Source organism: Nomascus leucogenys, chromosome 2 (assembly GCF_006542625.1).
Source record: "Nomascus leucogenys isolate Asia chromosome 2, Asia_NLE_v1, whole genome shotgun sequence".
Taxonomy (NCBI): domain Eukaryota; kingdom Metazoa; phylum Chordata; class Mammalia; order Primates; family Hylobatidae; genus Nomascus; species Nomascus leucogenys.
Genome location: NC_044382.1, coordinates 134,548,864 through 134,576,500, shown reverse-complemented (window position 1 = coordinate 134,576,500; position 27,637 = coordinate 134,548,864). Strand labels below are relative to the sequence as shown.

Below are 27,637 nucleotides of genomic sequence, written 5' to 3'. Positions count from 1 at the left end.
CCACTACGCCCAGCTTGAAATTTTTTTTAATGTATGTGGTAATCCACAGGAGTAGATCACATCTAGTATATGACCAAGTTAGTTAAGAAGTCAAAAAACACGTTAAATTTAAGAAGAATAAGGTTGGGTGTGGTGGCTCACACCTGTAATCCCAGCACTTTGGGAGGCAGAGGTGGGCAGATCATTTGAGGCCAGGAGTTCGAGACCAGCCTGGACAACATGGCGAAAGTCTTTACTAAAAATACAAAAATTAGCTAGGTGTGGTGGTGCACACCTGTGATCCCAGCTACTCAGGAGGCTGAGGCACATGATCGCTTGAACCTGGGAGACGGAAGCTGCAGTAAGCTGAGATCCTGCCACTGCACTCTAGCCTGGGTGACAGATCGAGACTAACTAAAAAAACCCCCAAAAGAACAAATAGTTACTTGAAAAACTGCTGTCATTTATTTACTTCTGGACAAACAAATGAGTGGGAAGAATCATCAGTATACATCTCTTTTTTTTTTTTTTTTTTGAGACAGAGTCTTGCTGTGTCACCCAGGCTGGAGTACAGTGGTATGATCTCAGCTCACTGCAACCTTTGCCTCCCAGGTTCAGGTGATTCTCCTGCCTCAGCCTCCCGAGTAGCTGGGATTACAGGCATGCAGAACCACGCCTGGCTAGTTTTTGTATTTTTAGTAGAGATGAAGTTTCGACATGTTGGCCTGGCTAGTCTGAACTCCTGACCTCAAGTGATCTGCCCGCCTCGGCCTCCTAAAGTGTTGGGATTACAGGCGTGAGCCACCGTGCCTGGCCAACGTTAGTTTTTATCCTTAAAATTGCCTGAGTTCTTAGAACACAGAAAAAAACAAATTTGAATGCATTTCTAACAGCGTAATAATTTATATGTCCCATTATGATTTTAGTGGAATGTTTTAAAGCCAAAGCATAATTCACTACAAAGATAAACTTGAAAAAGCAAACAAACTTTCGAATAGTATGTTATGACCTAGACAAAACTGATTATCAACTAGTAATACTCATAATTAGCACATGCAACAGATTGAGAAATTAAATCCTGTGCTATATATTCTTAAGTATTTTGTCAGACATGAGATATCTTTAAATGTTCTATCAATTGCATTCCTTTCCGCACATATTTTAAACAAGAAAACAATTCTTTCCTCCAGATTCTCATGTTTATCAGTGCAAAACGTTGCAATCTCAGTAAAAATGGTTTACTAAAATGTTATTTTAGAAAGGCTGACTCCTCAAACTGTTGAATATGTACTTAAAAGATGTCCAAATCATGAGAATGATCAACTTCAATGGCTTCCTCTGCATCCAACTTGGCTTCTGCATGTCCTTCCTGTGACTCATCAAGAGAGGCCAAGGCCTCGTTTGTGTCACTTGCAAAAGTTTCTCGTGATGTATCATCATCTTCTTGAAAATTTAGACTTTTAATAGCTTGTTTCATCTTTTTTCCCAACACCTGTGTTCTCCTCTTCCTAGCAGCTTTTTTATTTTCATATTCCTTTTGGTTTTCAATGTAGAAAATGTCCTGTAATAAAGGAACAACGTTAGTAAATAAGAACTACCATGTATTAAAAGTTTATTCCATGACTGTCCCTTTAAAATCATTATCTCCATTTCTTACAAAAAGTAAGCAAATATTATTAGGCTCATTATTAAGATGGAGTTCAAGATATTAAGTTATTACTCACTGCAAGTAAAGATTGAAACTGATTTAAACCCAGCCTAGTGTTAGGTTTAGGGCCCATGCTTATTCTACCATAACGTATCATCTCTACAGTTAAAAATTTCCTAAATGAAGGCTGGGCATGGTGACTCACGCCTGTAATCCCAGCACTTTGGGAGGCAGAGGTGGGTGGTTCACTTGAGGTCAGGAGTTGCAGACCAGCCTGGCCAACATGGTGAAACCCTGTCTCTACTAAAAATACAAAAAGTAGCCGGCCGTGGTGGCACACACCTGTAGTCCCAGCTACTAGGGAGGCTGAAGCAGGAGGATCATTTGAACTCAGGAGACAGAGGTTGCAGTAAGCCGAGATTGCACCACTGCACTCCAGCCTAGGCGGCAGAGCGAGACTGTGTCTCAAAACAAACAAACAAACAAATAAACAAAAAAAACAAAAAAAAAAAACCAAACCAAAACTAAAAGTTTTGGAGCATTTTGGATTTTCAGATTAGGGATCATCAACCTGTACTAAAACAGAGACAGTTCAAAGGTTTCAAAAAGAAGCTGGTGTAGGCAGAACACACTTCTGGGACCCTATTATCTCCTGGGCAAGGATTCCTAACAGCTTCAGCCAAGCCAGTCCCTATTATATTCTTAAAGAATACAAATCCCAATCCCTTCTTGTTTATAAAAAGCACTATGGAAGATGGTGGGATAAAGGAGAGCCTCTCCTAAAATTTATGCTAAGTAGTTATAAGCAGCACACAGAATTAACAGCGGAAGGTGTAAAGATCTTTGAAATGAACGGGTAAGGGAAAACTTCAGAATATGAGTGTTTTGATGAAGAGAAATAAGAAAAGCAAATACTCAGGAACTGAGGATGGAGAAGAAGGGTACATACATGAGAAAAGACAAAGGTAAATTCAGAAGATAATGAGGCTTGCTACCAGTTATCAAGTGAGTACTTTTACGTGCTAGGCATTTTGCTAAGGACTCTACACATACATTAACTCATTTCATCCTTACAAAAGCCTTTATGAGGTAGTTATACTATCCTTGTTTTCCGATGTGAAAAATGAGGCACAAGATTACAGGGCTAACATGTGAAGGTATGAAGTCTGAACTCATACATGATTTCTCTAATATTCTCCTTTTTAAAAGTTTTTGATAGAGATGGGGCCTCATTCTGTCACCCAAGCTGGAGTGCAGTGGTATAATTATACCTCACTGCAGCCTCGAATTCTTGGACTAAAGCAATCCTCCTGCCTCAGCATCCCAAGTAGCTAGTGATTTCTCCTACATTCTTTTTTTTTTCTTCTTCTTCTTTTTAAGACAGAGTCTGGCTCTGTCGCCCAGGCTGGAGGATAGTGGTCTGATCTCAGCTCACTGCAATCTCCGCTGCCAGGGTTCAAGCAATTCTCATGCCTTGGCCTCCTGAGTAGCTGGAACTACAGGCGTGAGCTACCACACCCAACTATATTTTGTATTTTTAGTAGAGATGGGGTTTCTCCATGTTGCCCAGGCTGGTCTCCAACTCCTGGCCTCAAGTGATCCACCTGCCTCGGCCTCCCAAATTGCTGGGATTACAGGGGTGAGCCACCGCACCCGGCCAAATATTCTTAAAATCTATTATACTGCCTTCACAAAAGTGTGATGATTTGCAATTTTTTCCAAGAGTTCACTTACCTTTAATTCAAAGAATATGAAGAAGCCACAGCAGAAGCATTTTCATTTTATATGGAAGCGTATCCAAGCATCTTGCTAAGAATTCTAAGTAGTATAATGCTTGGTAACACTGAGTAAATTTTACGAAGTTGCCCTTTTCTCTCCAAATATGGCAAGCCTTATTAAAAAGAAACTTTGGCCAGGTGCGGTAGCACATGCTTGTAATCCTAGCACTTCAGGAGGCCGAGGTGGTCAGATCACTTGAGGTCAGGAGTTCGAGACCAGCCTGGCCAATATGGTAAAACTCCATCTCTACTAAAAAAAAAAAAAATACAAAAGTTAGGCTGGGCATGCTGGCTCACGCCTGTAATCCCAGCACTTTGGGAGGCCGAGGCGGGCAGATCATGAGGTCAGGAGATCGAGACCATATTGGCCAACATGGCGAAACCCCATCTCTACTAAAATACAAAAAGTTAGCTGGGCATGGTGATGCAAGTCTGTAATCCCAGCTACTCGGGAGGCTGAGGCAGGGGAATTGCCTGAACCCAGGAGGCAGAGGTTGCAGTGAGCCGATACTGCGCCACTGCACTCTAACCTGGTGATAGAGCAAGACTCCGTCTCAAAAAAGAAACAAACAAACAAAACACAAAAATTAGCCAGGCATGGTGGCGGACACCTGTAATCCCAGCTACTTGGGAGGGTGAGGCAGCAAAATTGCTTGAACCCCGGATGAGCCGAGATCTCGCCACTGCACTCCAGCTTGGGCGACAGAGCTAGGAGACTCTGTCTCAAAAATTAAAAAAATAAACAAGGCTGGGCGCGGTGGCTCACGCTTGTAATCCCAGCACTTTGGGAGGCCGAGGCGGGCGGATCACGAGGTCAGGAGATCGAGACCACAGGGAAACCCCGTCCCTACTAAAAATACAAAAAATTAGCTGGGCGTGGTGGCGGGCACCTGTAGTCCCAGCTACTCGGAGAGGCTGAGGCAGGAGAATGGCGTGAACCCGGGAGGCGGAGCTTGCAGTGAGCCGAGATTGCGCCACTGCACTCCAGCCTGGGCGACAGAGTGAGACTCCGTCTCAAAATAAAAACAAACTTCATTCCCATGTGTTATGAATTTAATAGAACAAAGTGGGAAATGGTCCCCAAAATGTTGTTGCAACATGTTGTTAATATCTTTATCACAAATGCAGGCAGGTAATTTGAGGGAAAATTTCCCCCCTCCCATCCATATCTATATATATTTAACTCTCCAAGTTAAGGATCTAACTCTAGTGTTTTAGCTGAGCTTTTTTTTTTTTCTTTTTGAACAAAGCAAATAAAGTTTTAACTATTGCTTTTTTCCTTCAGAAAACTTTGTATTTTTTAAAACAAAACTTAATTGTGAGGTCATGTACCCAAATGGAATTTTAAAACAGGAAAACAAACTTAGTCAAGTTCTGGCTTCTAAGTTCTACATATGTTGACTGTTAGCAATACAGCAATTAAAAGAATAATTATAACATCATCATTTGGGTGGCATCTGAAATAAATGATCTATAATAAAATTTTACTGGTCAGGCATGGTGGCTCACACCTGTAATCCCAGGACTTTGGGAGCCCCAGGCAGGAGGATTGCTTAAGGCCAGGAGATTGAGACTAGCCTGGGCAATACAGGAAGACCCTGTCTCTACAAAATATTTAAAAAATAAGCTGAGAGTGACGGTGTGTGCCTGTAGTCCCAGCTACTTGGGAGGCTGAGGCGAGAGGGTCACTTGAGCCCTGGAGTTTGAGGCTACAGTGAACTATGATAGTGCCATTGGACTCCTGCCTGAGTGATAGCAGGAGACCTACCTCTTCAAAACAAAACAAAACTGCCAGGTACAGTGGCTCACACCTGTAATCCCAGCACTTTGAGAGGCCAAGGCATGAACATCATTTGAGCCCCAGAGTTCAAGACCAGCCTGAGCAACATAGTGTGAGACCTGGGTGACAGAGTGAAATCGTCTCTTTTTAAAAAGAATTTTTTGGCCAGGCACGGTGGCTCACTCCTGTAATTCCAGCACTTTGGGAGGCCAAGGAGGGTGGATCACCTGAAGTCAGGAGTTTGAGACAAGCCCAGACAACATGGTGAAACCCCGTCTCTACTAAAAATACAAAAATTAGCCGGGTGTGGTGGTATGTCTGTAATCCCAGCTACTCGAGAGGCTGAGGTGAGAGAACTGCTTGAGCCTGGGAGGCGGAGGATGCAGTGAGCTGAGATCGTGCCACTGCACTTCAGCCTAGGGGACAGAGTGAGACTCCATCTCAAAAAAAAACAAACAAAAGAATGTCCTTGTAAGTCAACATTTCCCTATTATTAGATATTCCAAATGTTTCTATTTTTTGTTATTATAATGCAAAGTTTCTGGCAGTTTAACAGAAAAACTTTCTAGTATTAAAATCCTTTCCCTAAATGAGCTGGAATAACTGAATTAGAAAGACATAATACAGTGAAAGTAACTCCAACATGGGTTTGGAGTCAGAGTGGTCTGTGTGAGCTCAGGCATATAATTTTGATTATTCTTCATTTGCATAACAAAGTAACATCCACGATGATACAATGTGGTGAAGATTAAGTTACATAATATTAACCTTTGGTCCAGTGGGAGGAAATCAATAAATGTTACAGTATTTCTTCTCTCTTGCCTGAGAATATTGTTTGTCCAAGGTTGGTTACTTAGAAGGTATCTTTTAAGTACATACTTTTTGTCAAGAATTATTTTGGGTGAGGGGAGAGAACATTAGAGTACAATCTTTGCTACCACTCAACAGTTGTGCTCCTAAGGAAACTTACATTGTTACAAATCATGTTACTGAAACAGTTGTTACAATGAAGTGAAAAAAGTAGTTACTAGAGATTTTAAATTTACAGTAATATTTCCTGTAGGAATGTCAATATAGCAGACTCTATTAAAATGACTGTTAAGTGAACAGCCAGAAAACTTAAGGAAAAAGAACACTGAGCAGATGCAAAATGCAATTACCAGGACCAGCTCAAGTTAAGTTGCTTTATCTGTCATCATTAGCATTACAGTCAGTATGGCTAAAAGACACATTCCTATTACCTTTATCACCATTGTTATCATAAGGAAAATGCAGGGCTACTCAAATACAACAGCTGTGTTAGATGTGCACCACCTCTTTCCTATGCAAGAGTTTAGTTCTCAATATTTAGTATTTGAATAAATGCTAAGTGCAAATCATGTTCTCTGATTAACAAATTAAAAGATAACAAATTTTAAGTTTTAAAAAACCCATTCTGTAGAAGAAGGTCCATAAAAGATATTCCCAGTAACACAAACATGATTTAAAATACTAAAGAGTCTACACCTTCTAGTTTATAATACTGGAGACAGAAGAATGAATGAAACAAAGCCACGAGGAGACAATCACCAAAATATAATAAGGTAACCTAATATTCTGTAAGCTAACCCACCTGTAAGTTTTTTTTTTTAAAGAAAGAGTCTCGCTCTGTCACCCAGGATGAGTACAGTGGCGTGATCTCGGCTCACTGCGACGTTCACCTCCCAGGTTCAAGCGATTCTCCTGTGTCAGCCTCCCAAGTAGCAGGGATTACAGGCGCCCGCCACCATGCCTGGTTAATTTTTGTATTTTGAGTAGAGTCGGGGTTTCACCATGCTGGCCAGGCTGGTTTTGAACTCCTGAACTCAACTGATCTGCCCACCTCGGCCTCCCAAAATGCTGGAATTACAGACATGAGCCACCACGCCTGACCTAACCATCTTTAACTCTTCAAAAGGTCTAAATCATGAAGGAAAATGTGGGGTTAAAAAGAATAAAGGAGGGCCAGGCAAGGTGGCTAACACCTGTAATTCCAGCACTTTTGGAGGCCAAGGTGGGAGGACTGCTTGAGCCCAGGAGTTGGCGACCAGCCTGGCCAACATGGTCCGTCTCTACAAAAAACACAAAAATTAGCTGGCCATAGTGGTGCTTGCCTGTTGTGCCAGCTACTTGGGAGGCTGAGGATCATCTAAGACCAGGGAGGTCAAGACTGCAGTGAGCCGTGATGATGCACTCCAGCGCGGGCAACAGAGTAAGACTTTGTCTCCAGCTGGGCGTGGTGGCTCACGCCTGTAATTCCACCACGTTGGGAGGCCAAGGCAGGTGGATCACGAGGTCAGGAGATCGAGACCATCCTGGTTAACATGGTGAAACCCCGTCTCTACTAAAAATACAAAAATCAGCCACGCATGGTGGCATGTGCCTGTAATCCCAGCTACTTGGGAGGCTGAGGCACGAGAATCACTTGAACCTGTGAGGCGGAGGTTGCAGTGAGCTGAGATCATGCCACTACACTTCAGCCTGGGTGACAGAGTGAGACTCTGCCTCAAAATAAATAAATAAATAAAATAAAAGGCACAAATATTACTTAGAATAAGACAATAACAAAATCAGTCCGCTGAAGGCAGAGCAGGTAATGGATATCCATAGAAAATGAAGCCAGAGGGTGAGCAGAAGTCAAATTATGATGCAGCTTAAGAGGTGAGGACATTATCATTACCTTAATCTGTTCCTCGCTGATACTAGGAGTGTTTTTCAAGAGATTCAGAAAAACTCCACCTGGTGTTCTTCTTCGACTACCATTCTACAAAAAGGAACAGAAAAGTTAAACTGCATATACTCTTCCCATAAATGGTCAAGGCATCTTTTAACAGAGACACAATTAAGGGGATACAAGAAATACCAGATCTGAAATCCAGTCTTGATTCTGACTCTTACGAAATAGGTAACATGAGTAAATTACCAAAATATGAGTTTCAGTTTCTTCATCTATAAAATGAAGGCCAAAGATAGGTCTTTTTTAATTCCGAAATTCCGTGATTTAAAAAATCTATATGGTAACAAAGAGAAATAGGCCACTCAGCTCAATGACCTAACAAATGACTGGATTTTCTGTTTTAATCTGCCACCTGGCTAAGTCAGTGAATAAGGTCTAGATATTGAATACTATGAAATTGTTTTTATTTCTCTTTTTATTTATTTATTTTTTAAATTTTTTTATGTTTTTATTTATTTATTTATTTAGTGTTTGAGACGGAGTTTCATTCTTTCGCTCAGGCTGGAGTGAAGTGGCGTGATCTCGGCTCACTGCAGCCTCTGCCCCTCTGGGGTTCAAGCGATTCTCCTGCCTCAGCCTCCCGAGTAGCTGGGATTATAGGCACTTGCCACCACACCTGGCGGATTTTTATATTTTTAGTAGAAACGGGTTTTGCCATGTGGGCCAGCCTGGTCTCAAACTTCTGACCTCAGGTGATCTGCCCAGCTCGGCCTCACAAAGTGCTAGGATTACAGGTGTGAGCCACCGCGCCCACCATGAATATTCTATTAGATGTTAAAACACATCATAAACTCTAAATAATTAAAACAGTATGGTACCAAAATAAAACTAGAATGATCAGTGAAGCAAAATAGAAAACCCAGAAAAAAAAACCAAATATATATAGGTATTTAGTCTATGATATAGATACTATCTTAAATTGGAGAAGATAAATGTATTATTCAAGAACTGGCATTTGAGGGCGGGCGCAGTGGCTCAAGCCTGTAATCCCAGAGCTTTGGAGGCCGAGGCGGGTGGATCACCTGAGGTCAGGAGTTCGAGACCAGCCTGGTCAACAATATGGTGAAACCCTGTGTCTATCAAAAATACAAAAATTAGCTGGGCATGGTAGCACATATCTGTTATCGCAGCTACTTGGGAGGCTAAGGCAGGAGAATCACTTGAATCCGGGAGGTGGAGGTTGCAGTGAACTGAGACTGTGCCATTGCACCCCAGCCTGGATGACAAGGGCAAACCTCCATTTCATTTTTTTTTTTTTTTTTTTGAGGCAGAGTCTCCTGCAAACCTCTATTTCAAAAAAAAAAAAAAAAAAAAAAAAAGTTGGTGGTTGAGCTACTGGGTAGCCACCATGGAAAATATTACGTTGGATTCACACCTCATGTCTTATACCAAGATATATTCCAAAGGGATCAAAGATTTAATTATATATAATAAATCAGATATATATACACACATACAGTGGCTTCTCAATAGTCATAGTAGTTATGTTTTAGAAAGTTGCTGCAAACACTGAATTAGCAAATACTGAAACATTCTTTCTGAAAAATATCGGGTTAGGTTCCTGAAAGCCTCTGATAGACAACACTTTTGTCAACAGCTCAGTATATAACCTTGTATGTATCTTGGTTTAAAGACACCTTATTGAAAACATATTGTTGATTCATTAACATTGAATTCGTGGCCAACAGCCTATATAACTCATGCCTAAACGATGCTTATCTAACCATATTTTGTCTCTAAGGCATGTCACAGTCTTCTTGCACTTAGACTAAAACACTAGTTGGCACTACAGCACTACCCTCGGAGTGGCCATTTTAAACAGCAAAATCCCCAGGGGGGCAAAAAAAAAAAAAAAAAAAAAGCACGAAATGTGAAAAAGATGGCTAAAATAAACTAAAATAGACCTTGAAAAGAACACCTGTTTATAGTATGGAAGCTGAAACAAAGCAATGTTGCCTTGTTTGACCTCAGCTAAGCATGTGCACGTCGGACAACTCAAATTTTTTTAGACACTGCACATCTGCGAATGACTGTGAAACCATCACTAGTATTGATTTTGAGGTTATGAATAACTTTTACCAAGTAGGCAAATTTGAAAATATAAAATATACAAATAATGAGGATCGACTGCGCATGTATGTGTATATACACATAGTCATATAAATTATGTATAACCATTCACTGGAATGTTAGCAACCGCAAAAAAGAATGAGGGGGCTCTCTTTATACACTTGGTAAGATTTATTTTTTTATTTTTTTTTTGAGATGGATCCTTGCTCTGTCGCCCAGTGGCGCGATCTTGGCTCCCTGCTAGCTCCGCCTCCTGGGTTCACACCATTCTCCTGCCTCAGCCTCTCGAGTAGCTGGGACTACAGGCGTGAGCCACTGCGCCTGGCCACTTGATAAGATTTCTAAGATAAATCAAGTTAAAAAAAAAAAAAAGCAAGGTATAGAATAGCGTGTATAGTATATGACCATTTGTGTAAAAAAAAAGTGTGTTAGGGCTGGGCATGGTGGCTCACGCCTATAATCCCAGCACTTTGGGAGGCCAAGGTGGGCAGATCATGAGGTCAGGAGTTCGAAACCAGCCTAACATGATGAAACCTCGTTTCTACTAAAAATATAAAAATTAGCTGGGTGTGGTGGGGTGTGCCTGTAATCCCAGCTACTTCGAAGGCTGAGGCAGGAGAATCGCTTGAACCCAGGAGGCAGAGGTTGCAGTGAGCCAAGATCGCACCACTGCACTCCAGCCTGGGCAACAGAGCAAGACTCCATCTCAAAAAAAAATAGTAATAATAATAATAATGGTGTTGGAGAGGAGTCTGGGTGGCTCGAGGATAGGTGTGGTCGGGGAGCCTCTCACTACACACTCTTACTCTGATTTTTTATTGTGATAATAAACACATGACAAAAAAATTTATCTTCACAATTTTTAAGTGTACAGTTCAGTAGTAAAGTATATTTACAATGTTATAAAACAGATCTCCAAAACTGTTTCATCTTGCAAATCTGAAACTCTGTACACATGAATTTCCCTTAGCCTCCTCCCTTTAGCCCTTGATACTCTTTCTTGTTTTACCATGTGAACTCGTTGCCTATTCAAATAACTGAATTTTTAAAAATAAGGAAATAAGTACGTATACACACTTGTGGCCAGGTGCGGTGACTCACGGGTTGGGTGTTGGGTATAATCCCAACACTTTGGGAGGCCGAGACGGGTGGATCACTTGAGGTCGGGAGTTTGAGACCAGCCTGGCCAACATGGTGAAACCCTGTTTCTACTAAAAATAGAAAATTAGCTGGACATGGTGGGATGTGCCTGTAATCCCAGTTACTCAGAAGGCTGAAGCAGGAGAATTGCTTGAATCTGGGAGGTAGAGGTTGCAGTGAGCTGAGATGGCAACACTGCACTCCACCCTGGGTGACAGAGCAAGATTCTGTCTCAAATATTATGTAAATTGTAGAAAAAAGTAGCAAAAACATGCAGTTAAAAGAAAAAATAGGCAGGGTACAGTGGCTCACACCTGTAATCCTAGAGGCAGATGGACTGCTTGAGCACCCAGGAGTTTGAGACCAGCCTGGGCAACATGGTGAAACCCCATCTCTACAAAAAATACAAAAATTAGCTGGGCATGGTGGCTCAAGCCTATAGTCCCAGCTGCTCGGGAGACTGAAGTGGAAGGACTGCTTGAGCCAGGGAGGTCGAGGCTGCAGTGACCTGTGATTGTGCCACCGCACTCCAGCCTGGATGACAGAGTGAGACCCTGTATCAAAAAGGAAAAAAAAAAAAGAAAAAGAAAAGAAAAAACCACCCAAAATCCCACTAACCATAGGTAATCATTGTAACATTTTGACACATATAATCTTTTAACTTTTTTTTGACACAGTCTGGCTCTTCACCCAGGCTAAGTGAGGTGGTGTGACCATGCCTCACTGCAGCTCTACCTTCTGGGCTTGAGGGATCTTCCCACCTCCTTAGCCTCCCAAGTAGCTGGGACTCCAAGCATGTGCCACAACATCCAGCTAATTTTTGTATTTTTTTTGTAGAGATTAGGTTTCACCATGTCACCCAGGCTGGTCTCAGGATTACAGGTGTGAGCCACCACACCTGGACATCTTTTTACATTTTCATATGCCACATATATTTGTAACTCCAACCCCAAATGGGATTCTGTCATATAACTTGGTTTATTTATTTTTGAGACAGAGTCATGTTCTTGTTGCCCAGGCTGGAGTGCAGTGGCACAATCTCTGCTCACTGCAACCTCCACCTCCCTGGTTCAAGCAATTCTCCTGCCTCAGACTCCCAAGCACCTGGGATTACAGGCACATGCCACCACACCCGGCTAATTTTTGTATCTTTAGCAGAGATGGGGTTTCACCATGTTGGACAGGCTGGTCTCGAACGCCTGACCTCAGGTGATATGCCTGTCTCAGCCTCCCAAAGTGCTGGGATTACAGGCATGAGGCACTGTGCCTGGCCAATTGGTTTGTAATCTGTGTCTTTTCATTAAACAATCCATTATACATACCCTTCCATGTTCATGTTAAATAGACTTTTGAGACTTTGGAGCCAATGTGAATTTTTGGATATTGCTCTTTAAATTGGCTAAACACCTTGGAGTCATCTTTGACTCTTCCTTTTCTTACATCCTCCATCTAATCCACTAGGAAATTCTGTTGGCCGTATCTTCCACATACACCCAGAATCTGACCTTCACCTCACTGCTACCATGCTGGTCAGACCCACTGGAATGGCTTTTCCTGCTTCTACTCTTATCCCCAATTCAGTCTATTCTCAGAACAGCAGCTGAAAGGAAATGCATTTCTTTTTCTTTTTTCTTTTTTGAGACCAAGTTTCACTCTTGTTGCCCAGGCTGGAGTCCAATGGCAACCTCCACCTCCCGGGTTCAAGCGATTCTCCTGTCTCAGCCTCCTGAGTAGCTGGGATTACAGGCATACACCACCATACCCGGCTAATTTTTGTGTATTTTTAATAGAGACGGGGTTTCTCCACATTAGTCAGGCTGGTCTCGAACTCCTGACCTCAGGTGATCTGCCTGCCTCGGCCTCCCAATGTGGTGGGGTTACAGGTGTGAGCCACCACGCCCGGCCTAGGAAATGCATTTCTTATCTGTTCAAAACCCTCTATGGGCCATTTCATTTAAAGTAAAAGGAAAATTCCTTAAGATGGCAAACAAGTTCCCACTAGACCTGGCCCAATTATCTCTGACCTTATATCCTACTCACTCTCTCATGCACTCTGCTCCTGCCACATTGGCCCCTTGTTGAGACAGGAAATAGGTAGAGATTAGGGTGGAGAGAGCAGTCTTGCCAAGTACAGGGTAAGAGCCTGTCTTTAAAATTTTGTCCATTATGGATTTTTTGCATTAATTTTGAGTTTTGAAACTGGTACATTCAAATATTATTTATTTTGATTGTTGAGTTTTTAAGACTCTCAAATTTTGAACCTAAAGCAAGTAAACTGCTCACTTCACGCTAGTTCTGGCCTTGCTGGGCACCCTTCACTTCTATAATGGCTGTTACTTCTCCTTGGTCTATTCTTCCTGCAGTATTCATTGCTTCACCTCAAGTCTTTATTCAAATGGCACCTTCTTAATAACATCTACCCAGACCACTCTAGTTTAACTGCAATGTCCTCCTCTCTGCTACTATTCCCTATAGCTCCATCTGATTTCTTTCTTTTCCCATAGGATATATCACTTTTTTTTTTTTTTTTTTTTGAGACAGGGTCTCGCTCTGTCACCCAAGCTGGAGTGCAGTGGCATGATTACGGTTCACTGCAGCCTTGACCTCCCAGGTTCAAGTAATCCTCCCACCTCAGCCTCCTGGGTAGTTGGGACTAAACGCATGTGCCACCAAGCCTGGCTAATAAATATATACCTATTTTTTGTAGAAACAGGATTTCACGTTGTTGCCCAGGCTGGTCTCGAACTCCTGTACTCAAGCAATCTACCCTCCTTGGCCTCCCAAAGTGCTGGGATTACAGGTGTGTCTGGTCAATGTATCACTTTTTAACATACTTGAAGTTATATTTATTGTTTATAGACTTTCTTCCTTTCCCCCAACCACAACATAAGTTCCCTCCTCTAGAACAGTGCCTGGCATGTAGAAAGCACTGAATTCAAGGAAAGAATGTATCCAAAGAAAGTAAATTTGGAGGCTGGGCACGGTGGCTCACGCCTGTAATCCCAGCACTTTGGGAGGCCGAGGTGGGCAGATCACCTGAGGTCGGGAGTTCAAGACCAGCCTGACCAACATGGTGAAACCCTGTCTCTACTAAAAATACAAATGTTAGCCGGGTGTGGTGGTGCATGCCTGTGATCTCACTACTTGGGAGGCTGAGGCAGGAGAATTGCTTGAACTAGGGAGGCGGAGGTTGCAGTGAGCCGAGATGGCGCCACTGCACTCCAGTCTGGGTGACAGAGTGAGACTCCTTCTCAAAAAAAAAAAAAAAAACAACAAAAAATTCAACCCCTACCTTTAACAAATCATGTAAGAAATGTTTTGGTGACTATACGGCAACAGGCTACAATTTATGTTTTTGTTTTTTTTTTGGTCAGGAAAGTACTAACTGCAAAAACAACTGTACTAATCTTTTTTCTTTTTCTTTTTTTTTTTTTTTTATTTCGCTCCTGTTGCCCAGGATGGAGTTCAAGGGTGCGATCTCAGCTCACCGCAACCTCTGGCCTTACAGGTTCAAGCGATTGTCCTGCCTCAGCCTCCCAAGTAGTTGGGATTACAGGCATGTGCCACCACGCTTGGCTAATTTTGTATTTTTAGTAGAGACAGGGTTTCTCCATGTTGGTCAGGCTGGTCTTGAACTCCCGATCTCAGGTGATCGGCTCGCCTCAGCCTCCCAAAGTGCTGGGAATACCGGCGTGAGCCACTGCGCCTGGCAACTAATTTTTTTTTAACCCAGTCTTCATTGTTGATAACAGTTTAAAAACCTCAAACATACTGTAAGAATGCATGATATATCAGAGATGCAACAAAGGCCAAGTTAAATTTGTAATCAAAAACAAAAACAAAAACACAGGACAAACAATACAAAAACAAAAACAGTTAAGCAGTCTTACCATTATAAAGAGACCACCATTTTGCTCAACTTCAGCGGTTTCCATCAGAAGTTCAATTGCCTTTTTGTTACCAATAATCCTCACTACTCGGGCTATCAGGTCTTTCTTTGGTTCCTGTAACCTGATGAGAAACAAGTAAAATTAACCTCTTTGTTTGTTGTACAAAGTTGAAGAAATGTACCTTAGTCTCCAGCTAGAATAAAAATCTGATTCTAGTAAATCTTGGTTTTCTAAATCTTCAATATTTAATCTTGGAATCACTGACATGTAAATATTCCTAATCTTGGGTCACAGAAGGAGATGGTAACCTCAAGTTTCCATCTAAACTCTCATAATTGGCTTGTCTTATTGGATTATAGCAGATTTCAAAATGCACACGCAGCACGATGAATGCAGGCCTGAATGCAAAAGATGATAAAGGCAGTCCACTATTGTCAAAATAAATAACAGACATATATACTTTCAATTATTACGCCTAAAAGCTAAGGCTCTCGTAATTCCAGAGATGTCTGGAGCTTTAAAATGGGATAGTACCTTTCCCTCATAGTATCTTGATGGTACCTTGCCTCAGAACAAAAAATAGAAATAGCTAATATTTACTGATGGCTTATTATGATTATAATAAGCACAATCCTAAGAACCTTACATGCACTATGCCAGCTGATTCTCTAAAGAATGTATAAGATAGGTACTATCGTTTTCATTTTGTCATTGAGAGGTTAGAAACGTAGGTAGCCTAAGTAATTCTTCCAGTGTCAAAGCTCACACTCTCAACAGATCAAGAATTCAGCTGGGCGCAGTGGTTCACGCCTGTAATCCCAGCACTTTGGGAGGCCAAGGTGGGTGGATCACCTGAGGTTGGGAGTTCGAGACCAGCCTGACTAACGTGGAGAAATCCTCTCTCTACAAAAAATACAAAATTAGCTGGGTGTGGTGGTGCATGCCTGTAATCCCAGCTACCTGGGAGGCTGAGGCAGAATTGCTTGAACCCTGAGGCAGAGGTTGCAGTGAGCCAAGATGGCACCATTGCACTCCAGCCTGGGCAACAAGAGTGAAACTCCGTCTCAAAAAAAAAAAACAAAAAAGAATTCAGACCTGGCACCCTTTGTTTCTTCTCAACAGGAGGCAGTGCATTTTTGTGGAAAGAGAAATAGACTAGGAACACAAGGATCAGGGTTTAACTCCAGGTCTAATATTAATCTGTGAAATGAAGGTTTTGGTTTACAACATCTCTAAGTTTCTTTCCAGCACTCAAATTCCAAACTTCCCCAGTATCTTAAAAATCAAGTACTGGTGTTCAGATAGGCTTGCCTGGAAAGTAAATACTTGTTTTCCTACCAGCTGTATTACTCTTGAACCATATATGTTTTCAAATTTGTGACACTGTTCATTAGTAATTTAGAGCTAATGAAAATGTTAATTCAAAATCTGAACTTGGTAAAAATACATGAACTGTAAATTTACCATACACCAAGCAATTCTACTTCTGGGTATTTACCCAAAAGAAATGAAAATATGGCCAGGTGAGGTGGCTCACGCCTGTAATCCCAACACTTTGGGAGGCCGATCATCTGAGGTTAGAAGTTTGATACCAGCCTGGTCAACATGGTGAAACCCTGTCTCTACTAAAAATACAAAAAAAAATTAGCCGGGTGTGGTAGCGCACGCCTCTAATCCCAGCTACTAGGGAGGCTGAGGCAGGAGATTTGGTTGAACCCAGGAGGCGGAGGTTGCAGTGAGCTGAGATTGTGCCACTGCACTCCAGCCTGGGCGACAGAGTGAGACTCCGTCTAAAACAAAACAAAAGAAAACAAAGATGCCGGGCGTGGTGGCTCATGCCTGTAATCCCAGCACTTTGGGAGGCCAAGGCAGGGGGATCACAAGGTCAGGAGTTCGAGACCATCCTGGCTAACATGGTGAAACCCCATCTCTACTAAAAATACAAAAAATATTAGCTGGGCGTAGGTGGTGCATGCCTGTAGTCCCAGCTACTCGGGAGGCTGAGGCAGGGGAATGGCATAAAACCGAGGAGGTGGAGGTTGCAGTGAGCCGAGATCGTGCCACTGCACTCCAGCCTGGGAGACAGAGCGAAGACTCCGTCTCAAAAAAAAAAAAAAAAAAAAAGAAATCAAAGATATGAAAATATATGTATATATGTTTAAAGATCTGGATGTGAAGGTTCGTAACAGCATTATTCATAATAGCCAAAAAGTAGAATATTCAATATGAATATATGCATATATACACACACTATAAAAATGTCTTGATTCCTGCTACACCATGGATCAATCTCAAAAACATAATATTGGCTGGGCGCAGTGGCTCACGCCTCTAATCCCACCACTTTGGGAGGCCGAGGTGGTCTGGAGTTCGAGACCAGCCTGGCCAACATGGCGAAACCCTGTCTCTACTAAAAAATATAAAAATTAGCTGGGCGTTGTAGCACATGTCTGTTAATTCCAGCTACTCAAGAGGATGAGGTACGAGAATTGCTTGAACCCGGGAGGCGGAGGTTGCAGTGAGCTGAGATCGTGACACTGCACTCCAGTCTGGGCAACAGAGTGACACTCTGTCTCAAAACAAACAAACAAACAATCAAAAAAACAAACCACACACACAAACAAAAAAACACAAACAAAAACATAACATTAGCTGACAGAAGCAAGGCACGAGATTACATACTATATGACACCATTTATATGAAATATCCAGAAAAGGCAAATTTATAGAGACAGAAAGTAGATTAGCAGTTATCTGGGATGAGAACAGGAATTAACTATAAACCGGCATGTGGACATAAGGGATCTTACTGGGTGACAGAAATGTTTCAGAGGTGATGGTTATACAACTTGGTATGTTTCCTAAAAAAATTAACACTAGAAATGGGTGAATATTATCTGTAAAATATACCTCAAAGTTAAGAAAAAAGTCAAAAATTCTTGAAAACACTAAACAAACAAAAACAACCCATGATTTAAAAATATATGCTTTATTTAAAAAGCTCTATGGCACTAAATGCAACAAGTTGTTTAACAGTTCATAAAAGTCTACAAAATTATTCTATCAGGCTTGTCCAAATTTAAGAAAACACAGCGGGTGCGCAGCTCACGCCTGTAATCCCAGCACTTTGGGAGGCCAAGGCAGGCAAATCACTTGAGGCCAGGAGTTCGAGACCAGCCTGGCCAACATAGTGAAACCCTATCACTACTAAAAATAAAAAAAAAAAAAAAAAAATTATTTGGGTGTGGTGGCGAATGCCTATAGTCCCAGCTACTCAGGTGGCTCTCTCATGTTCAAGCAATTCTCATGAGGGGACGTTGCAGTGAGCCAGGATAACACCACTGCACTCCAGCCTGGGTGACAGAGCAAGACTGTCTCAAAAAACAAACAGACAAAAAACAAACAGAAAAATACATTACGAATGTATTCATATAACCAAATTACCCCAGTTTCTTAAAGAAAAATTTTCAAAGAGTCAGGCACAGTGGCTCACACCTATAATCCCAGCAATCTGGGAAGTTGAGGCAGGAGGATTGCTTAAGCCCAGGAGTTCAGCTTCAGTGAGCTCTGATTGCGCTACTGCACTCCAGCTGAGTGACCAGAGCAAGATCATCTCTTAAAAAAAAAAAAAATTCTGCGGACAGCGCAGTGGTTGATGCATATAATCCCAGCGCTTTGGGAGGCCAATGTGGGAGGACTGCTTGCTCCCAGGAGTTTGACACCAGCCTGGGAAACACAGTGAAACTCCTAATTTTTTTTTTTTTTTCTGAGACGGAGTCTAGTTCTGTCGCCCAGGCTGGAGTGCAGTGGCACAATCTCGGCTCACTGCAACCTCTGCCTCCTGGGTTCAAGCGATTCTCCTGCCTCAACCTCCCGAGTAGCTGGGATTACAGGTGCCCACTACCATGCCCAGCTAATTTTTGTATTTTTAGTAGAGATGGGGTTTCACTGTTGGCGAGGCTGGTCTTGAACTCCTGACCTCATGATCCACTCACCTCGGCCTTCCAAAGTGCTGGGATTACAAGCGTGAGCCACCGTGTCTGGCCATAATTTTTTTTTTTTTTTTTTTTAATTAGCCAGACATGATGGCCTGAGCCTGTAGTCCCAGCTACTCAGGAACCTGAGGTGGAAGGATCCCTTCAGCCCAAGAGTTCTAGGCTCACTGCAGTGAGGTGTGACTGCAGCACTGCACTCCAGCCTGGGCAAGAGTGAGATCCTTTCTCAAAAACAAATAAATAAATTAGGCCAGCCCATGGCTCATGCCTGTAATCCCAGCACTTTGAGGCAAAGGCGGGTAGATCCCTTGAGCTCTGGAGTTCGAGAGTAGCTTAGACAACATGGCAAGACCCCGTTGGCCATGGACAGTTGGACTACTAAAAATACAAAGAATAGCTGGGCGTGGAGGTGCGTACCTGTGGTCCCAGCTATTCAGGAGGCTGAGGTAGGAGAATCCCTTGAGCCAGGAGGCGGAGGATGCAGTGAGCAACTGCACTCCAGCCTGGGTGACAGAGCAAGACCCTGTCTCAAAAAAAACAACAACAACAACAAACAAAACAAAAAAAAGGCGGGGGGGAGGAACATATCATTAAAGTATTTAAGTATTTGGCATTTATTTTATTTCCTGTAAATAGAAGCCATCTGGTCAAGTACTTATTTGTCATTCAAATGCTCACCTGAATGAAATTTCATCAGCCACTTTCTCTTGAGAATCTTCCGCTGTGATCTCGTATCGACCTTTATAGTTCATTTCTGGTCTGTTCCCTAGCCTGTCTTTGACAGGTCGTTTCCTTTTGAGATGACCTTGCCCATTTTCCTCTTCCTTTGATCCTATTTTTTTGCCACCGTGCATATATTCATCTAGTTCCTTGTCTAGATCTTTTGTATGCTCTTGAGATTCCCTCCGAAGTTTCTTAGCAAGCAAATAATTGTAGGTCTCGGATTGTCTGCTTCTGTCAATAGTGCCCTCCATTCCCAAGATACCAAGTTCAGTGGCCACTGCATCTTGATTCTGTTCCTGCAGCACAGCACCCCATATGTTGTTAATCTTCTTTCCTCCAGCAACAGGTGGTTTCTGACTGCTCTGGCCAAACTGAAAAGGCTCTGGTTTGGGAGGAGGGTTAAAACATTTCTGTCGTTTGCGTTTCCAAAGACAGCTATCATCATCTGAATCAGAAAAACTCTCTTCACTTGAATCCACACTTTCAACAGCTCGATAATGTGATACTGGTGCACATGTAGTTGCCGTGTTCTGGAAGGCCCTCATAGCACTGTCACCACCTAGCACTTTCTGCAAGTGAAAAGAAACACAATCAATTTCACAAAACACATAAACTCCACCTACCTAATTTTTAAAAATTTAGAGATTCAACTGTGCCATTCCAAAATGGAACTGATCTTCAAAGACAAGTCTGAGACCAATCAAGTTCCTACTTTTCTAAGTTCCACATGGAATTTGCCAATTTAAAAGCCACAAATTCTTATCTTTACAACTAATGCAGCACTTTGTTCTAAGATCTCAACAAGATTTCAAACTTTTCAGTTACTGTCAGAATGTTTTAAAATGACATACATAATTGTTACTTTTTTTTTTTTTTTTTTGAGACGGAGTCTCGCTCTGTTGCCCAGGCTGGAGTGCAGTGGTGCGATCTCGGCTCACTGCAAGCTCCACCTCCCGGGTTCACGCCATTCTCCTGTCTCAGCCTCCCAAGTAGCTGAGACTACAGGCGCCTGCTACCACGCCCGGCTAATTTTTTTGTATTTTTAGTAGAGAGGGGGTTTCACCGTGTTAGCCAGGATGGTCTCGATCTTCTGACCTCGTGATCTGCCCGCCTCGGCCTCCCAAAGTGCTGGGATTACAGGCATGAGCCACCGCGCCAGGCCTACTTCTTCTTTTTTTTTTTTTTTTTTTTTTGACCAAGTTTTGTTCTGTGGCCGAGGCTGGAGTGCAGTGGAGCAAGCGATCCTCCTACCTCAGCCTGTCGAGGGACTGGGACTACAGGCAACCTTCACCATACCCAGCTAATTTTTTTTGCATTTTTTGTAGAGACGGAGTCTTGCCAAGATGCCCAGTCTGGGCATAAGATATATATATATATATATATTTTTTTTTAGATGGAGTCTCGCTCTGTCACCCAGGCTGGAGTGCAGTGGCGCGATCTCGGCTCACTGCAAGCTCCGCCTCCCGGGTTCACACCATTCTCCTGCCTCAGCCTCCTGAGTAGCTGGGACTACAGGCGCCCGCCACCACGCCCGGCTAATTTTTTTGTATTTTTAGTAGAGAGGGGGTTTCACCGTGTTAGCCAGGATGGTCTCGATCTCCTGACCTCGTGATCCACCCGCCTCGGCCTCCCAAAGTGCTGGGATTACAGGCGTGAGCCACCGCGCCCAGCCTGGGCATATTTTTAAAACCCCAGAGTCCACGGCATTAAATTTATTTACCAAGTCATGGGTCAATTTATGTAAAAACAACCTAAGATTGAAAAACAAAATATCTTGGTACTAATTTCCTAAACATTTATATGCAAAAGCAAGTATTTGTATTTGTTAAACTCCTACTACGCTAGAAATGGAAGTTGGGACGATCTATCTTCCTATCTTCAAATAATAATCAGAGATAACACTTATCAGGCATTACTGCGAACTTTCTGCTCCATAGAATCCTTGTAATAACCCTATCAGTGGTAAATCATGCTAGTTCCACAGATGGAGACAAAAAGCAGTGAGGCTAAATAAACCTGTTGTAGGGCACATATCGGTGGCCCCAGGATCTGAACACAGGCAGCCTGGCACCAACGCCCTCTCAAAGAGGTTGCTACCTACCAGGGCAGTCAAGACAAATTCCCGTTTAGAAAGCAGGGAAGCTGGGCCGGGGGCGGTGGCTCGCGCCTGTAATCCCAGCACTTTGGGAGGCCGAGGCGGGTGGATCACTTAAGGACGGGAGTTCAAGTCCAGCCTGGCCAAAATAGAGAACCCCCGTCTCTACTAAAAATACAAAAATTAGGCCGGGCGCGGTGGCTCACGCATGTAATCCCAGCACTTTGGGAACCCGAGGCAGGTGGATCACTTGAGGTCAGGAGTTCGAGACCAGCCTGGCCAACATGATGAAACCCCATGTCTACCAAAAATACAAAAATTAGCCGGGCGTGGCAGCGGGCGCATGTAATCCCAGCTACTCGGGAGGCTGAGGCAAGAGAATCGCTTGAACCCAGGAGGCGGAGGTTGCAGTGAGCCGAGATCGCGCCACTGCACTCCAGCCTGGGCAACAGCGTTAAGACTGCCTCAAAATAACAAACAAAATCAGAGAAGCTAATGCAAAAACCTAGTGTCATGGTACCGCATAACAAAGCTAGGTTCGGTGGAAACATGGAAAACCAGGTCTTTGAGTGAGCGATAAACTTCATTCCTGGTCCTCAGTCTCCCTTCGGCTCAGGGAGAAAATGAGCATCACACCCCAGATGCTACATATTTGGCAAAATCTGCCCCTTTATGGTCACCTAGCGGCGCTGGAGTGGGGAAGCCCTAAGTTTAGAAAAGAAAGAGCAGTAGGCGGAGGTGAGACGGCAAAAGGCCGCCACAAGCCGGCCTCCAGGAGGCGCCAGGGCTCGCGCGCCCCGCCTCGCAGGGAGCCGCCGGGTCGGGGTTCGCATGCGCAGCCGCTGCCGCTGCCGCTGCCGCCGCCGCCCCTCGTCCCCCGGCCCCCTCAGCCCGGGCTCCGTGAGCCCGCCCGGGGTACGCCTACTTGCCCCTTCTGCGGCCGCTGACCCGACAGCCCGGGCTCCTCCCTCTGGCCCGGGCACCTAGCTCCCACCCCTCACCCTCACCGCTGCCTGTGCTCTCCCCGGGGCCCAGGCTCGGCGCGCCCAGCCACGATCACCCACTCTCCTTTCACACTCACCGGCAATTGCAGCGGCCTGTCGCTGGGTGCGACCGTCATGTCGGAATCCGAGTCGGAGAGCTGCCCATCTTCCATATCGCCGACCTCCAACGCCATCTTCCCGCGGTGCGGTGCGCTGCACTGCGGCGGGTCAGGAGAGCACTTCCGGCAGGGCGGCCGGAAGGCCCGGCGGCGCGGCTGCTCGGGCGCCCCCGCGCGGAGGCCAGCCTGTCCCAGCGGCATGAGGTGTCCCATTGCATTCCAACTACCCCGGGAAAATGAATCCCTTGTTCGCCCAACACTTTTCTTCCAAACTTTATTTTCGTGCAAATATAAATATGTCACGTATCGCGGTCGTCTGGGATTCCTTCCTTGGCCGTACATCCTTCGCCTGTATGCTCTGGACAAGCCTCCCCGCTTCCGTTCTTGCTCCTCCACAATCCACTCTACCTATTGCTTCCAGGGAAGCCTTTCAAGCAGTATAGTCCGCCCTCTGTATCCACTCCCTATCCACGGATGCCGAACCTGCGGATGGGAAGGACCCACCGTGCACCGCCACATAATGTAAGGGGCTTGAGCATGGCGGATGTTGGTATCTGTGGGGGTCCTGAAAACAATGACCCGCGGATACCTAGGGACGATGGTACCTTAGCTCGAATCTTCCAAGTGCATTCCTCCCCAAAACAAGGACTGAGTTCTCAGCATGGTGTTTGAAATGTTTTCCGGTGTCGTAAAGAAATAGCACTTGGGCATAAATTTAACTTATTGAGTAAGGCCATTTTTACTTTCTGCAGAAAGGGTACACTCGCCAGCAGTTTTGCCAGGAGAGTACACTGAACAAAGGAGACAGGGTCATTTATAACCTGACATGTTTACCTTACTGCTGTGGCTGGTTTTTATTGGCTGGACCGGACCTCACATTTTATATTTGTCCCGATTGGCTAGCAACTTAGAACTTTTTAAAAGAGGCAAAGGTAGAGGAGAACAAAGGAAGGAGGAAGTAACTTGTGGAATGCCGAGAAAGATAAAAACACTTTTAAATAAGGAAGAGGAACAGGCTATGACCTAATGCTTGCTTGGACTAGTATAAGCATGCCAGGGCAAATATTTAGGCTAAATTGTGGGAGCTAAGAACATAAAGTACATTTTTTTTATTATGGCTAGCAGATATTTAAGAATGTTAGCACATGTTTTTGACTAAATTTTGCTTTTAAGAGAAGTTACTATTTATTCCTAATTAGACGGGGAGGAAAGTCTTTGAAGAGGAACCTCTATTTTACTTTTTACAATGGCAAACAAGGTCATGTGGACTGGGCAGCTGGTCACTGGTCCTGGTGTGTCCCCCTGCCTAACCGCTGGCGCGCTGAACCTGTTGTTCCTCAGGCCAGGCCTCTGCATTTGCTGTTCACTCGGCCTGAGAGGCCCTTCTCTCAACCCACCCCATTCTTTAAAGGTTATCTTGGAACCGCCTTTGCCAAAATTGTAACAGGGAGAAACTTATGGCAGTGGGAGAGATCTGATCTAGCCAATCTCTATCTTGCTTTTAGCCTTCAAGCTGCCCTTAATTTTTCCTGGGCTTGGGCCGGTCAATGTAACTTTGGGAGACATTTAGTTTATAGTTTAAATCATAGTAACCCTTCCCCAAAAGCCAACCGCCTTTGTAAAGCTAGTAAGAGACCACCAGGGTAGAAGGATAAAGGAGGTTGAATTCTGCTAAGGTGTAGACATAAGCCGTTGCCAGTCATTATCCCAGAGGTCACAAGGTATGCAACTTTTCCAATTACTCTTCCAGATAACATCACTATTGTAGACCCTAAGATTGGCGTTTTGAGATACCTTTTCAGGTATTTTGCATGTCTGACTACCAATGGTTCCACCTGAACATCTAACCGCTTCTGGGTTCCCACACAGAAGCTGTTGAGCTGCTTGAGGACAATTTCTCACACCCCTATGACTCCATCCCCAATCAATAAGCAGCAAGAACCCATTGCTTAGCCACTCCATCCCTTCCCCAAACTATCTTTGAAAAACACTAGTCCCTGAATTCTCCAAGAGATGGATTTGAGTAATAACTCTGTCTCCCACTCTTGAACTCCTGACCACCCTGACTCCTGATCTGCCCTCCTGGGCCTCCCAAAGTGCTGGAACTACAGGCGTGAGCCATAGCACCTGGTTCCTCTGCCACTTTTAATACAGAACTGTTTTAAGGTGTCCTGAGTTTAGCCACTACATTTTCATTTCTATAGGGCTTTGCAGTTTTCAACAAGTGCTTTCATATATGATTCATTTAATTCTGTCTCTTCCTGCTCAACATCATTACAATTCCTCATTTCTGATTTTTCCTGAACTCCTGTTAAGCAGGGCTAACAGGAGTTTTGAAAAAAGGAGGTAGAAGAAGGATGCAATCCCTATTTTCAGTGTGAGCAGTTGCTGGTGCCTATATTACCAGAATTGGCTTATTTATTTATTTTTTGAGACAGGGTCTTGCTCTGTCCCCCAGGCTGGAGTGCAATGGCACGATCTTGGCGCTCTGCAACCTCCATCTCCTGGGTTTAAGCAATTCTCCAGGTTCAGCCTCCCAAGTAGCTGGGACTATAGGCGTGCACCACTACATCCGGCTAATTTTTGTATTTTTAGTAGAGATGGGGTTTCACCATGTTGGCCAGGCTGGTCTCGAACTTCTGATCACTCAAGCGATCCTTCCACCTTGGCCTCCCAAAGTTCTGAGATTACAGGTATGAGCCACTGTGCCCAGCCAGCCAGAATTGGTTTAGAAGGATGGGCACACTTCTCTTCTTGACTTGAAGAGAGGGCAGCCAACATTCCTTGTTGACACTATGTGTTGCTCCTAATCCTTAGTGCATCTGTGTATGTATTTTAATTTCGTTGAAGCGAATGGAAGAGAAGAGAAGGAAGAATGTGGTTTTGGGATATGTGGACAAAGAATCTTGTTGGCTGATAGAAAGTGATGAGAATCAGTTAAAATGTCTGAGAATTAGCCGGGCGCAGTGGCTCATGCCTGTAATCCCAGCACTTTGGGAGGCTGAGGCAGACGGATCACGAGGTCAGGAAATGGAGACCATCCTGGCCAACGTGGTGAAACCCTGTCTCTACTAAAAATACAAAAATTAGCCGGGTGTGGTGGTGCATGCCTGTAGTCCCAGCTACTCAGGAGGCTGAGGCAGGAGAATCACTTGAACCCGGGAGGCGGAGGTTGTGGTGAGCCAAGATTGCGCCACTGCACTCCAGCCTGGGGACAGAGCGAGACTCCGTCTCCAAAAAATAAATAAATAAAATAAATAAATAAATAAATAAATAAAGTCTGAGAATTAAAATTAGAAAAATTAGCACCATGGTCCTCCATGTAGATGGAAGACAGCAGCAGGGTTGTTGATAGAGATTACCAATGTCAAATAGGGCATTGCTACTTCTTCGACGGTGTTATTCATTGGTTCATTTGTTCATACACTCATGTAAGTGAGCATAAACTTGGAACAATGCTAGGAACTGTGGAGCAATGCAAAGATGAGTCAGAGATGGTTCTTGCCCTAACAGGAAAAAACTGTAGCATTTACAAAAGGAAGCATCATTCATGTATGCCTAGTACTAACTGCAGTTTCTAGTAGCTACTTGATACATGCAGAGTGTTTGTTCAAATCATTTGTACTATAAGTGTGGAAAAGATAAGCTTATGTTTGAATGCAGAGATGAAAGGGGCCAGGAGTGGTGGCTCAAACCTGTAATCCCACCACTTTGGGAGGCTCAAGGCAGATCCCTTGAGCCAAGGAGGTGCAGACCAGCCTGGGCAACATGGGGGAACCCTGTCTCTACAAAAAACCCTCAAAAATTAGCTGGGTGTGATGGCATGCCTGTAGTCCCAGCTACTTGGGAGGTTGAGGTAGGAGGTTCACTAGAGCCTCGGAGGTTGAGGCTTCAGTAAGCCATGATCCTGCCGCTGCAGTCTAGCGTGGGCAAGCATATTTTAAACTCATGTTCAAATAATGATGATTGAGATGTTAGTATTTCCGTTTTACAGGGTAGGCCCAGTCGTTGTGAAATGAGATGGGGCATGCATGAGTGGAAAGGATATTGTAGGAAGACAGAAATGGAGAATGAAGGAAATTGATCAAAACTGTCTTTATTCTTTAAGAGTAAGAGCTGGGCCTGGTGGCTCACACTTGTAATCCCAGCACTTTGGGAGGCTGAGGTGGGTGGATCACAAGGTCAGGAATTCGAAACCAGTCTGGCCAACATAGTGAAACCCCGTCTCTACTTAAAATACAAAAAATTGGCTGAGTGTGGTGGTGGGTGCCTGTAATCCCAGCTACGCAGGAGGCTGAGGCAGGAGAATCGCGTGAACCCAGGAGGCGGAGGTTGCAGTGAGCCGAGATTGGGCCATTGGACTCCAGCCCTGGTGACAGTGCGAGACTCTGTCTCAAAAAAAAAAAAAGTAAGAATAAGCCGGACACAGTGGCTCAAGCCTGTAATCCCAGCACTTTGGGAGGCAGAGGTGGGCAGATCACGAGGTCAGGAGTTCCAGACCAGCCTGGCCAACATGGAGAAACCCCATCTCTACTAAAAATACAAAAATTAGCCGGTGTGGTGGTGTGCACCTGTAATCCCAGCTACTGGGGAGGCTAAGGCAGGAGAATCACTTGAATCCGGGAGGTGAAAGTTGCAGTGAGTGGAGATCGTGCCATTGCACTCCAGCCTGGGCGGTAGGG

The 27,637-nt window shown here is 44.0% G+C and overlaps 1 protein-coding gene across 1 annotated transcript; it reads right to left on the bottom strand.

Annotated features, from left to right (window-relative positions):
* Positions 1-858: 858 nt before the first annotated feature.
* Positions 859-23,072, bottom strand: PHAX (phosphorylated adaptor for RNA export). Its single transcript, XM_030818397.1, has 5 exons — positions 22,935-23,072; positions 19,714-20,327; positions 15,041-15,161; positions 7,884-7,967; positions 859-1,540 (listed from the first exon to the last, which is right to left on the bottom strand). Exons 1-5 carry the CDS (start codon positions 23,028-23,030, stop codon positions 1,271-1,273), a joined length of 1,185 nt encoding a protein of 394 aa, XP_030674257.1. The 5' UTR covers positions 23,031-23,072; the 3' UTR covers positions 859-1,270.
* Between the last annotated feature and the right edge of the window lie 4,565 nt (positions 23,073-27,637).